This window comes from Epinephelus fuscoguttatus, linkage group LG15, assembly GCF_011397635.1.
Source record: "Epinephelus fuscoguttatus linkage group LG15, E.fuscoguttatus.final_Chr_v1".
Lineage (NCBI taxonomy): Eukaryota > Metazoa > Chordata > Actinopteri > Perciformes > Serranidae > Epinephelus > Epinephelus fuscoguttatus.
Window position 1 is genome coordinate 10,376,999 of NC_064766.1, and position 12,938 is coordinate 10,389,936.

General features: G+C 40.4%; 2 protein-coding genes across 2 annotated transcripts; both read left to right on the forward strand.

Moving 5' to 3' along the window:
• The first annotated feature begins 1,073 nt into the window (after positions 1 to 1,073).
• LOC125902557 (crystallin J1A-like) lies at positions 1,074 to 5,635 on the forward strand. The gene is made up of 10 exons (XM_049599007.1): positions 1,074 to 1,190; positions 1,992 to 2,058; positions 2,308 to 2,484; positions 2,941 to 3,039; positions 3,157 to 3,249; positions 3,978 to 4,134; positions 4,419 to 4,534; positions 4,801 to 4,878; positions 5,060 to 5,199; positions 5,285 to 5,635. Exons 2-10 carry the CDS (start codon positions 1,992 to 1,994, stop codon positions 5,384 to 5,386), a joined length of 1,029 nt encoding a protein of 342 aa, XP_049454964.1. The 5' UTR covers positions 1,074 to 1,190; the 3' UTR covers positions 5,387 to 5,635.
• A 1,070-nt stretch (positions 5,636 to 6,705) lies between these two features.
• eif2b5 (eukaryotic translation initiation factor 2B, subunit 5 epsilon) lies at positions 6,706 to 12,933 on the forward strand. The gene is made up of 16 exons (XM_049598378.1): positions 6,706 to 6,905; positions 7,142 to 7,266; positions 7,353 to 7,538; positions 7,644 to 7,821; positions 7,905 to 7,985; positions 8,065 to 8,142; positions 8,223 to 8,535; positions 8,661 to 8,806; positions 9,974 to 10,118; positions 10,207 to 10,308; positions 10,418 to 10,519; positions 10,927 to 11,017; positions 11,104 to 11,227; positions 11,322 to 11,447; positions 11,626 to 11,736; positions 12,660 to 12,933. Exons 1-16 carry the CDS (start codon positions 6,747 to 6,749, stop codon positions 12,720 to 12,722), a joined length of 2,130 nt encoding a protein of 709 aa, XP_049454335.1. The 5' UTR covers positions 6,706 to 6,746; the 3' UTR covers positions 12,723 to 12,933.
• The last annotated feature ends 5 nt before the right edge of the window (positions 12,934 to 12,938 follow it).

A 12,938-nucleotide genomic window follows, 5' to 3' on the forward strand; every position in this document is an offset into this window, starting at 1 on the left:
CGCCTACATAATCATTTTCTGTTCCTATGACTTGAGGGGAAATTTATAAATGACAAAATATTTCCCTCACTTTGTATGTGTGGTTTAACTATGAGGAGTGAGCCATACAATTTGTTTGTTCAGACACAACAACAACAACAACAACAACAACAACAACATACCTACATTAATGACTGCTGAATTTCATGTAGCTGCCTCAGTTTCAGAGTCCTTATGTGCACACTGGTTCACTGTCACATTGTCATGGGACATGGGACAATAAAATGGCTCCATTGTTACTGTTATTAGTGCTTTGCTATAAAAAGTCAGCATGGTTGCTGCGAAAAGGGGCCTCTGTAGAGTTTTCACCTTTTTGTGTGACGTTTTAGAAAATCCCCTTAACACCTTCATAGTATTTTTTAGTAGCTCTCAGGCTCTCCAAGTATGCTGATACGATGTGGAAAATTTGCTCCCCAAAAATCAAAATAGTCCTTTAATCTTTAAGGGTCATGTTTGTCCCACTAGGCCTATAAAGAATCATGAATGTGTTTGTTATCATGAGTCGACACAAGTGCATAGGTGGAGAGTCCTCTTTGTAATGGTTTGTCCACAGGAGGGAGCTTTCATTTCTGTTCACTCATGTCTACAGCAGTTGCCTCCGCTGGTCAGTAGATGACACTCTCTGCTTAAATTTTAACTGTGACTATAATCCTAATCCAGTTGGGTCTCTGAGTTGAGCTGAGCCCTGTGTGACTTTACTATCAGTTTAGATGCTGCAAATTTTAAGAATTTTTAATGTACAGTTAAAATTAAAATATAGCACGGTATGCTTTACAGACATTTTTCTTTACATATTTTATTTTATTGTCAGTAAGTCAGTGTTTGAGGTGTTTAATATGTGTATGAAATATTAATACAACTGTATTTAATTGAAGCCTATCTTTAATACATGTAAAGGACATGAATTAATTTCATTTTAACAGTAGTGAGTATTTGTGTTTTATATGACAGCTCTGACAATGTCTATAAAATCTATACTTCAGTGAATGTTGGTCAGTGTGTTCAAAGGATGACCAGAAGGGGGCGGGGTGATATTGTTACTGCCCTGTGGGCGGTGCTAAAGAACAATAATATTTCATAACATGTTGAAGGAACACTCCTAAAGATTGTCTTCATTTTATGGATGAGTGAAACCGAAACTGTTCCTTAAGGTAGGTGCCGCGGGTTAAAACTAACTACAGTACAGACTGGGTGTCAGTATTAGTTTGTATACTTTCAACGGAGTTAAAGGCAAGACCCTCTTATGTGGCTAAGAACATTAGCGGACGTTAGCTGGTAGTCTGCAGTGTTTGAGAGTACGTTACCGCTTTCTCCACAGCTGCTTCACAGTGTATTGCTGCAGTTAGGAATTATAGAGGGATAAACAATGATGCATTCACGGTCTTGAAGGTACTGCTGAGAGATGCTTCACACCGAGCTAATATCTGTTAAACAATTACCATTAGCTTTAGTAGTGAAGCTGTACACAGTCTGTTAGATAATTCAGGAAAAGAAGTAGAGTGCAGATAAGCCTTAAACAACTATGAGACAATGCCCCAGTCGATTATAGATCACTTCAGGTCAGGTTTATGGTCATTACACATGTATGTAATCTAACAGTTAACGGTCAGAGGGCTGGAATTTATCGATGAATCTATTGATTATTATTTTGGTTTATCGATGACTCCTTATTGTGTGAGTTGTAGAATAGTAAAGATGCCTTACTCAGTGTACAGCAAACTTAGATCTACAAATGTCTTGTTCAGTTCAAAACCCAAAGCTATTCAGTTTACTATGATATTAAAATAAGTGGCATATCCTAACACTGGAGAAGATAGAGTTTGGTGTTTCTGCTTGATAACTGACCTGAATGATTATGAAGATTGCTGCCAATTGATTTATGTTGACAACTTTAACTATTCATTTATGAACCATTCTCCTAAATTCCAATGATGCTGTGACTATTTTTACAGATGGCTGCAGCTCTGGCTGACAGAGCAATAGGAGCTATCATAGGTTCAGCTGTTGCAGATGCAGCAGGTAATAATAGTTTAAGTCTATTATACTGCAGTATTGTTTTGTATGTTATGTAGTCAGTAAAATGTATTACGGTAAATTAGTTTCTTGGTCCCACCCTCTGTTTTGATACTCACTTTTTTTCACTAAAATTTGACCATCCTGACAGCAGGAACTTTTCTGCAGATGTTCCCTTAAAGATAGTACCAGTGGTTTGGCATGTTGTAGCACCCTTTCTATACTCAGCTTGACCTGATGACTTGTCCCCTACAGCGCAGCCACTCCACTGGGTGTACGACCTCCAGAAGCTGAAAGGGATTCTGGCTAAGGATCCAAACCCTGAGTTCCACTCTGAGTCAGCCAATCCCTTTTACAGGAGGCAGACAGGCCAGCAGAGCTGCTATGGAGACCAGGCCTTTGTCCTCCTGGAGTCCTTGTCTGAATGTGGAGGTTGGCTTGCTGTTTCATCTTATCGACCCAATGGACTACCTGATGGTCACTTCAGACTTTTACATTAGTTGAAACTTTGTTATTTAAGAAAAAAATAAATCCTCAACTGCATGCTGACAGAAAAGTGATGTTGACAGTAGGTTTTGTCATTAAGTGTGCACCCCCACCATTGCTGATACTATAATTAGTCCTGTGACACTTCTAGATGGCTCATGAGCAGGATATTGAGCTCCACGTCTGTTCTGAACATGAAGTGTACTCATCCTCACCACACCTGAATCATCCCAACATTACACCCCGACTGTAGAGAATGGTTAAAAGATATGAGATGATAGTTTATATGTATTTGGCCCCTTGCCACGCCAATGTAAAGGTCCTGATAGGTTCTGCAATATGATGATTGTGTGACTTTACAGTATGCTTGCCTTGTTCAAGTTGTTTAACCTACATTGCCAGGTCTAAATGTTGACGATCTGAAGCAGCGCACACTGAAATTCTTTGGGCCAGGATCAGAGTATGCTACGCCTGTCAATGATCCTTACAGAGAGAAAGGAGGTAGGAAAACTGCCCAATAAAAGTGGAGAAGTATTTTATGTTGTTGCAGAGAATGAATACAACTATTTTCACCTAGTAGGGAATACTGATGATGTTGTGTGACCTTGTGTATACCAGGGCCAAGACCTCAGCTGCCAATCGAGGGACCATGGAGACACGCGAGTTTAAAGGGCTTCCTGAAGAATATGGATGCAGGCAAAGAGGAGACAGGTAATTCTGCAGTAATTGCAATACATTAAGTCAAACTAAGACATAACCAAGGTCCTGTAACATATACTTCTTGGGTGATGGCATCACAAGTGGACAGCTCTAAATACAAGGGTTAATGCACAAAATGCACCCTCAATGCATCTTGAGATCTAATTGTTCAGACCACATTTGGAAATGGTCTTGACTGCATGGCGGCATTCTCTCAGCAGTATCTATGCTAATGTGTCCCAAGGCCACATTGAAAGGCTGTCTACGCAGATGATATCTTTCCTCTGTCAACTCTCTGCCAGTAGACACAGAGCTGTGGTCAGTTTAATATCTGCTTGGTTCACACAAGCTAACACAGAAGCAACTATTTAACAGTCCCAGCAAACTCACCTTGATGCAGAAATGGCTTGACTTTGTCGTTACACCCATTAATAAACATTAGGTAACAGTTGTATGATGCTAACAGTTAGCCCTGTCACACCTGTCGGTTAAAACGATGCATTTGGCCTTTGCAAACGGAAATAATATATGTGTTCACTTGCAAAAAGAGTGGGGAAGTGATATCCAATCACAAGTGGGCCCTCAAGACCCATTTGGAGATGCTTTCAGAGACACCAGGTGTGAACCGACAGACATAGAGCCGCTTGTTTGTGATAGGATCACCTAAGATGCATGCTAACACCAGGTGTAATCAGGCTCTAAGAAAAACAGCTCAGACTAATGTGTTGTATTTTTGACAGGCTGTGAGAACGACTGTCAGATTGATGGAGTAGCCAAATTGGCTCCTATAGTGGCTTTTTATGCAGGAAAGCCTGACATGCTGGAAAAGGTTGAGCAGGCAGTCCGTGTCACTCAGAACAATGACGCATGTGTGGCAGAGACTCTAGCAGCAGCAAGGTTGGTATGTTTTCCATGTTTTCCATATGCATTAGTTTGCTCTAACTTTACTATCTTTTATTTCTGTTACTTATGAAAATATTTAATTTTTAAGTTGGAAAGCAGTGCTGTAGAAATCCTCAAACTCTACACATCTAAAGATCAGATTTGCAGAAGCAGATACAGTGATTGAATTAATTCACTCTGTTTATTAAAAAGAAAGAGGAAAAAACAAATAGGAGATGGTGGCCAAACTGAAATTGAAATACTGTTTATAATGGATTACACACCGATTTATTTTCCAGGTTCCTTGAGCATTTCATCCTGAATGGTCCTGACCCAAAAGCCTTGGACACGGTGGTCGATCAGCTCAGTGACCCGAACAGAAAGCAGCCCCAGGATCTGGATAAAGCAGTCACTGGTATGTGAGACCTGCATGTCATGGGACTGAGTCATGGGATTAAAGGGTTTACACTTCCTCATTTTGTGCTTGTTTAATATACTGAATAGTTACTATGCTTGTAATGTTGTGGGCAGACTTTAACATGACCTGTGACTACATTCCTCAATTAAAAAATAAAGTATCATCCAAAAATGTATGTTTTATGTGTTTTTAAATTTTTAAATATGAGATGTTTTTTAAATTTGAGTGACCACGAGTTGACTGTCTTTTCTGATTGATTCCAGGGCACCTTCGTCAGGTGAAGGAGAATTTATCAAAGACTCCTCAGGAGCTAATCCCTGCTGTGTTTCCAAATACCTGAGGTATTCATTTAAAGCTCATTTTATCCTCTGTCATCAGTTGGCCCGTATATTAACTAGCAGAGCTCAGTAATCGAGTACTACTTGTGACTCAGGCAGCTGTCATTTACTGTACTAGACAATATTGAGACAACCCTGTAAAATGCCTTCATGTCATTCACACCTGCTGCTGATGTTCTTTCAGGTTTGCCAGGTGCGTTCCAAGCAGCGCTGCATGGAGTCCTGACAGCCAAGCACTACGAGCAGGCTATCAGAGATACCATGAGCTGTGGGGGATGCACCTGTAGCAGAGGGTCCTTCATCGGAGCCTGTCTTGGGGCTCAGGTATGACTATGTGCTAATCTTACCTCTATTATATTAATATTTTGCCAGTGTTGGGTGTTTGATATAAACTTTTTTATTCTCACAGATTGGACTTGAGGGAATTCCAGCCTCCTGGACGTCCAAAACCCTGCGTTATGAGTCAGTGTTGGAGCATGCCAAGAAGATAACCAAACACCACCAATACTAACTCTTTTTTTAAGCAGTGTAATGTGTTTTTCAGTCTGAGGTGGCTGAGAACAAATGAAAAACTGTTCAGCTTTCACAGAACGGTGAATGAAGGTTCTTGTCTAAACTGTTGGATGGCAGGAGCCAGATGTTTTTGTCTCTGTTAAAGTTAAACATGTTTGTTCAGGTGTTCAGTGACTGAGTTTTTCTGCAATAAAGTACTTCTGAAAAAAACAAAACAAAACATATACAACATTTTGTGCAACTTGTGTCAACCAGTGATGGTAAAGCTCATTATTATGAAGATACTTAATTAAAAATAAAGCACTAACATATTCATTCAAATAATATTCATATCCCGAGTCCCTGAAAGACTGGAGAGAGATGTACTGTGCTGCCATAGCTATACTGATATTGGATATTAACTCCTGTGTGTTTAGTCATGGATTGATGGATTTAAGTTAAGGGGATTCTAATAATAGAGGACAACTTAAAAATTTTGTTGCCTTTTTTCAAATAGGGTTCTCAAATATGTTTTCATTAGATGTCACTATTATGTTGACTGACAGTAATTTACAATTTGTACTTATTACTTGTAGGGGCCAAAGACCAGTCAAGACCACCTCAAAAATGAGTCTTTGTGGTATTTGAAAGACATGATGAGACATGGATTGTAGTGGTGATTTGGGGGGGTTAGTCAAAAAAACTATGTTCCAATTATATTTCTCTGCAAGTAAACTTGTAGATATATATTTAATGGACATTAAGTACTGTTGTGGGTACTTTTTCCGTGTTTTATTGTGTACACAATACAATAGGTAAAATTATCTTATTTGTAATGATTGATTTTTTGCTTGGACAGTAGGTCAAATTCCAAGCCCATTTTTTTACTTGTATGTTTTTATACATTTATTCAAATTTTACAGCAATTTTTTTTACTCTACCATGCTCCAATCCAGTACTTGGTTTGACCCTTTTTAGGCCAACAACAAACAAAACACACATTTTTTCACAACAGTTTGATTCCAGGCAGTACAAGGGATGCTTTAAAACAAGATTTTGATACTGGAAAAAATGAATGTATAATAAATTTGAACAGGTAACATACACATGAAAAGTCATTTTAGAGACTTCATTTTTTTGGTATGAAAGCTTCCTGGAAATCATTAAATGCATCTCTGTCACTTAAAAGAAGTGATTAAAAATTCACTAATTAAATTCGCGACTCTATTATTTTCTAGGAAATAAAACAAGGTAAACGCTAACAGTCCTTTTACATTCTACTTGCTAACACCTGTTTCATTACAAGCACGAAGATTGTCCCACCGCAGCTACCGTAACTGTGTCTGACGACAGGGTTGGTTAGCACTTGGGAGTCAAACATGGCCGGTAGAGGAGGAAAACAGAGTCGTTCTGGCTCTGGCCTTCCAGGTAGAAAAGGTGGAAATGAGCAGGAGGAAGAGGAGCAGCCGCTGCAGGCCGTTTTAGTCGCTGACAGCTTCAACCGGAGGTTTTTCCCGGTGACCAAAGACCAGCCGAGGGTAGGTAGCGAGCTAAGCTAACGGTTCTGCTAATGGTAGCTAACTGCTGTCCATGCTGAAAACAGTGACAGAGCTGCTCTGACACTGATGAAACATTTTCAGCAGAGCTAAACACGTTCCTTCTAAGTCCCTATTTGACCGGTTGTGTATGTTTTACTTTATAGTGCTTTGGGACTTACTTCCATCATGACGCTTTATTTCACTCATGACATCTGTCACATTTTAATTGATGACAGGCTTTGCTGCCGCTGGGTAATGTTGCCATGATCGACTACACCCTGGAGTTCCTCACTTCCACTGGGGTGCAGGAAACATTTGTCTTTTGCTGCTGGATGGCCAGTAAAATCAAGGAGCACTTGTTGTAAGTTTCACTCAGGCTGTGTAGTTATCCACATCTGTGCAAACTGATCTCAGCTAAAGATTTTGACTTGTCACTGTGTCTGACAGGAAGTCAAAGTGGTGTCGACCCACCTCTCCAAACACAGTCCACATCATCACCTCAGAGCTGTACCGCTCCCTAGGGGATGTGCTCAGGGATGTTGATGCAAAGTCCCTCGTGCGCTCTGACTTTGTGTTGGTCTATGGAGATGTGGTATCGAATATTGACATCAGTCAGGCACTGCAAGAGCACAGGTAAGAGATTAGTTAAGTCTTTTTTTATAGTCTGAAGAAACTACAATAGTAGTGGTCCTTATGACTGTGGTGCTCTAATACTATGTGTCTTTTGCTTGTATACAGGCATCGTCGAAAGATGGAGAAGAACATCTCAGTGATGACAATGATCTTCAAGGAATCATCACCAGGTCACAGGTCCCGCTGTGATGAAGATGATGTCATAGTTGCAATGGACAGGAAGACCCAGCGGATTTTACACTACCAGAAGACACAAGGGCTGAAGAGGCTACAGTTCCCCATGGTAGGAGTTTCATGTTTTATCACATCTTTAACTTACTTGGGCTTTGGACAGATGATTGACAGTTGCTCTTGTTGGTTTTGCAGAACATTTTCCACAGTGGAAGTGATGAGTTTGAAATCAGACACGACCTCCTGGACTGTCATATCAGTATCTGCTCCCCACAGGTTAGTTTTCAAACAGAGACAGGAGCTATTGAACTCATCATTGGTGATTGAGGTAACAAGGGTTTTTCTAATTTTTCAGGTTGCTGAGCTCTTCACCGACAATTTTGACTACCAGACAAGGAATGACTTTGTCAGAGGGATACTGGTCAATGAAGAGGTGCTGTATTGTTTTTTTAATTTGGATCATGTAATGCCACAGATGCAATTCACTGCATAATTTATTTTATTTCTGTTTAGATTCTGGGCAACCAGATACACATGCATACCACCAAAGATGGTTACGGCGTCCGAGTGTCCAACCTTCTCATGTATGATTCGGTGTCATCGGACCTCGTGCGGCGATGGGTCTACCCACTCACCCCCGAGGCTAACTTTATTGACCAGAAGGGACAGAGCTGTACGTATTCTCGCCACAACGTTTACCGAGGGTCCGGTGTCAGCCTGGGCCACGGCAGCCAGATGGAGGAGAATGTGCTTATCGGCTGTGGCACTAGCATCGGTGCTAACTGTTACATTTCTAACAGTGTCATTGGTAACAATTGCACCATAGGTGAGCATCTAAAAACTATCAGCATACAAAGCCAAAAGTGCTAATTTGTGTGTCTTTGAAAGTAGAGATTTTATACAAGTACGCAATAAAAGTGGTATTAACTGTCTGTTTTTTTATCACACCAGATGACAATGTCACTCTGGACCATGCCTACATCTGGAATAATGTTCACATTGCCAGCAAGGTGAAGATCAGCCAGTCTGTGGTCTGCGACAAGGCTGAGGTTAAAGAAGGTGTGACACTGAATAAACAGTGTGTCCTGGCGTATAACGTAAGCAATGCATGTATTTTCATCATTTAATCTTTACTATAATTAGCTAAAAGCTGATCGATCACATTTATGAGTTTGCAGAACTACTCTCCATGTTAAAGATCAATGAAAATCTTTGCATGCACACACTAGACATGTCTCCAGTGCCTCCACTGAGATTACACCTAATGTGACCTCTTAACCATCAGCTGCTTTCACTTCTTACTTCTTACTTTCTTATTTTCACTTTTTCCATCCTGTATCTACAAATTAAAGCTCAACAGTTAACAGTTCAGTTGTTTTTTTCAGCACTTTCACTTCAACTGAAAGTCGGCTCATTGTAGTGATTAACCTTTAATTGACTGTGTACTGCTTTCAGTCCTTACATTTTAGCTGATACTTCAAATCCTTTCAGTGCCTCACTTAACTCCTTAAAGGTATACATTGCAGGAATTATTCTGTCACCGTTTGTAACCACAACATTCCAACTTGGCTTACATTTGTTGTATTGAAAAACCAGCACTTAAGCAAGCTAACAGAAAAAGGGCCAACTCTGCATTGCTCTTTATCCTCTCCTTCAGTGTTGGCCAGAAAAAGTGTCAGTGAAAGTCAATCCAGACTCACTATCGTTTTGGAGCTTTGCTGTGCTTGGCATTTGGTATGCTGTATATGCATTTTTCTGCACTGTGCTCACAGTTTTCATAGTTTCCTCTTTGTTGTGTGCTGCCCCCAACTGGTAGCTACCTTTTTAAAGTCCAGACCTTACCTCTGTGCTGTTATTGGCTGGGGGCTTCACACCCTAGGACGTCCTGAACACAGCAGAATTAGAAGAACTAAAAAGTACAGGTAGAGGGCAGAGTCTATGCAGATTAATACACTGCTACACACTTCTAATGACACATAAGTGATTATTGAAATTAATGCTGCACTAAAGAACTTTGCATGATAATTAAGTTCGTGCAAAGAGCTAATAGAAGACATTTTGAGGACTGTACATGTTAACAGTCATGTAACACTGTGCAGATTTGACCATCGCTGCTGAGTCCTGCAGTTTTTTGGTACAGCACATATACGTTTTACTCTGTCGGAGAAAGATTTTTTTTAATCCACTGCTTTCTATGTGCCATTTGGTGGAATCTATTACTGTCTCTATCTCATTGCCTAATTTTCTGGGAACTTTTTTTCAAGGTGGTGATTGGACCAAACATCTCTCTACCTGAGGGCACTGTGGTGTCCATGCACCATCCAGATGAGGAGGAAGAGGAGGACGATGATGAATTCCTGAGTGACGATGCTGAGGTTGGTCAAAGCAAAGACAAAACCAAATTGAAAGGTGTGTATTGCCTGTGTACTGACATATATATGATTGGACAAAATGCTTAAATGTTTGTGGTAATGAGCTGTTGTCTTCTGCCCTCCAGTGTTTAACCCAGAAGAGGTTGGAGCAGAAGGAAAAGGCTACATCTGGAAGGCCAACAGTCTGGATGACACAGAGGATGAAGAGCTGTCGCAGTGTCTCTGGGGTAGGACAGCAGTGTGGCTGGCTTGTTGAGTTCATCATCGTAAAACTACCATTTCCCATGATGCTGTGGTCTATGTCCCAACAGCCTGGCTTTGTGTCCTGTGAAACAGGTTTGGTGCTGAACCCTGACCCCGAGAGTGAAAGTGAGGACAGCGAGCCCGATGATCCTGATGATCCAGTGATCCCCTCCCCCGAGATGGACGATGTCAAAGGTGAGAGTTGTTAATGTCACCTGTCTTTTGAACAATTTGACTTCTGCCTACTGGCCAAAGCAAAATGCCAACAGCAAAACCAGTACTGATTGTCATCCTCCTGTCATCCTTAATCTGATTACACTCACAAAGTTGACATGTGTCTTTCAGACGGAACATCTGAAATTTGATAACGTCAAACGTCAGTGTTCTACAAATATATTACAAACCAGAGCGGAATGTATTAATCACTTAAAGGCTGCAAATAATTATAATTTGCATCACAGACTAGTCTGGTGACTATTTTGTATGTCCTAATTGTTTATAAAATGTCAAAATAAAGTGTACGGACTTTACCCTCCCTGTTGTGTCTTTGGGGTGAGACGTCCTCCTTCCTGACTCTTGTTCTTTGGTCTGTTCTTGTGTAGTCTTCCAGATGGAGGTGCTTGGGACTCTTCAGAGAGGTTTGGAGGAAAACATCAGCTTTGACAATCTTGTACTCGAAATCAACTCTCTCAAGTAAGGAGGAACTTAAGAACCGCAGTTCTGTTGCTCTTTGTCAGATTGTTTTTGCGCATTCAATTGGACACACTCTTTCTCTTCAGGTATGCCTACAACATCACTCTGAAGGAGGTGATGCAGATTTTAACAAGAGTGGTGCTGGAGTATCCTTTCCAGCAGCAGGGCCCACAGCTTACCACATCACAATATGTCGCTCTGCTCCTACCGGTAAATATGTTTTACACATTTACGTATGTGTAGACATGATAGAATTAAAGATCCTCACTTTTAGTTCACATTTTTGTCTTTGTCTTCTTCTTAGTTGCTGAAGAAATGGGCGCCTGTATTTAAGAATTATGTGAAGAGAGCTCAGGACCAACTAGACTGTCTGTCTGCCTTTGAGGAACACTTCCTGGACCAGGAGAGTCATTGGGCTGCTATGGTCAAGGTCAGGGTCAATCCACACTACTATGTATGCTCAATAATCTGCTGACTCATTCAAAGGTTGATTGGAAAGATGGTGGGAATCGAACATCAGGAACCATGTAATTCTGGTTGGTTCTGTGTTCATCAAGCCTTGACTGTACCTGATACTGACAATGCTGTGGTTTTTTTCCTTCATCCAGGTCCTGATGAATATGTACCAGCTGGAGATCCTGGAGGAGGAGATGATACTGCGCTGGTTCTCCCAGGGAGCCACCACCGACAAAAGCAGACAGCTCCGCAAGAATCAGGGGGTAGGTACAGGGATATTTGGGTCTCATAAGACACTATTTATGACATGATTTCACAATTACACGTTAAAGGGTCGAAGTTTGGATGATGGGTAATATGAGTGCTAGATGTGCTACCATGACAACAGAAGTAAAACATTTGAATATGGAGAGCAGTAAGTTATAAGAGTTCATTAAACACAATCTGGCTTATGGTTCATCCTTCTTTGAATGCTAAGAAATACATTATTTAGATATAGAATAAAATGCATTAAAAAAATGAACGGCCCCTCTGCAACAAGAGCTTTGGAAAAACACAGATCTTTTTTAACGTGAAATTGCTTTATTCAGTGTTTTTACTGGTTTCAATCATCTGGTTCCTTTGTTTTGGAGAGCAGCAGATTTCTGCAGCTAATTCAGCTTCAGGCAAATACCTCCTGAACAACAAACACTGAAGGAATTCTAACCTGGAAGTTTAAGCTGGTTGCAATCTTCAATCCTCAAACTAGATGCCACTAAATCCTGCGAAATCTTACATACTGGACCTTTAAAATAAAAGAAAAGAAAAATAAAGACATCATTAATGTGGGTGGGTTTCTCAAATGATAATTCCCTTTTTCTACAATATCTAAATACTATAGGGAATAACATTGTAACACTGATGTAATGATAGTTATTGTTTTGACTAGAGGAGTGTATTCAGTCATCTGGCCTCTCAGCAGTTGTGTATACTGCAGTAAATAAAATCCTTGACGCCCCCAAATTTTACATATTTTATGTAAATACATTACATCACAACTCAGTTTGCAATTAAGAAAGGTCTCAATTAACTTTTTTCCTTTCATTCATGTATTTGTGTTTTTTTCCCCTATACCTATGAGCACTTTTGTCACTTCTCCGAATAATGGATTTCTCACAGCCCTGTCCCTTATGTTTATCCTCAACAGCTTCAGAAGTTCATCCAGTGGTTGGAGGAGGCTGAGGAGTCTTCAGAAGAAGAAGGGGAATAATGACTAGCACTTCAAAAAGGACAAAGAAAAACTTGAAATCTGTTGTGTGAATAAACAAATTCAGGCAGTTGATTTTACCCTCTGCAGCAGCTTTCTGCCACTAATATCCACCTCCTCTGTACAGTTCAAGCTGACATATACATTATATCACACAGTGCCAGATTTTGTAAGGACTGTGTGCTATGAATGTCAAAATAAATAATGACCCTCAGACTG

What these genes read in the sequence shown, in the direction of transcription:
- eif2b5 (XM_049598378.1), top strand. Translation starts at nt 6,747, where the DNA reads ATGGCCGGTAGAGGAGGAAAACAGAGTCGTTCTGGCTCTGGCCTTCCA. An exon ending in TGACCAAAGACCAGCCGAGG is followed by an intron (nt 6,906 to 7,141) that starts GTAGGTAGCGAG and finishes AATTGATGACAG; the next exon opens with GCTTTGCTGCCGCTGGGTAA. An exon ending in AGACAAAACCAAATTGAAAG is followed by an intron (nt 10,119 to 10,206) that starts GTGTGTATTGCC and finishes TCTGCCCTCCAG; the next exon opens with TGTTTAACCCAGAAGAGGTT.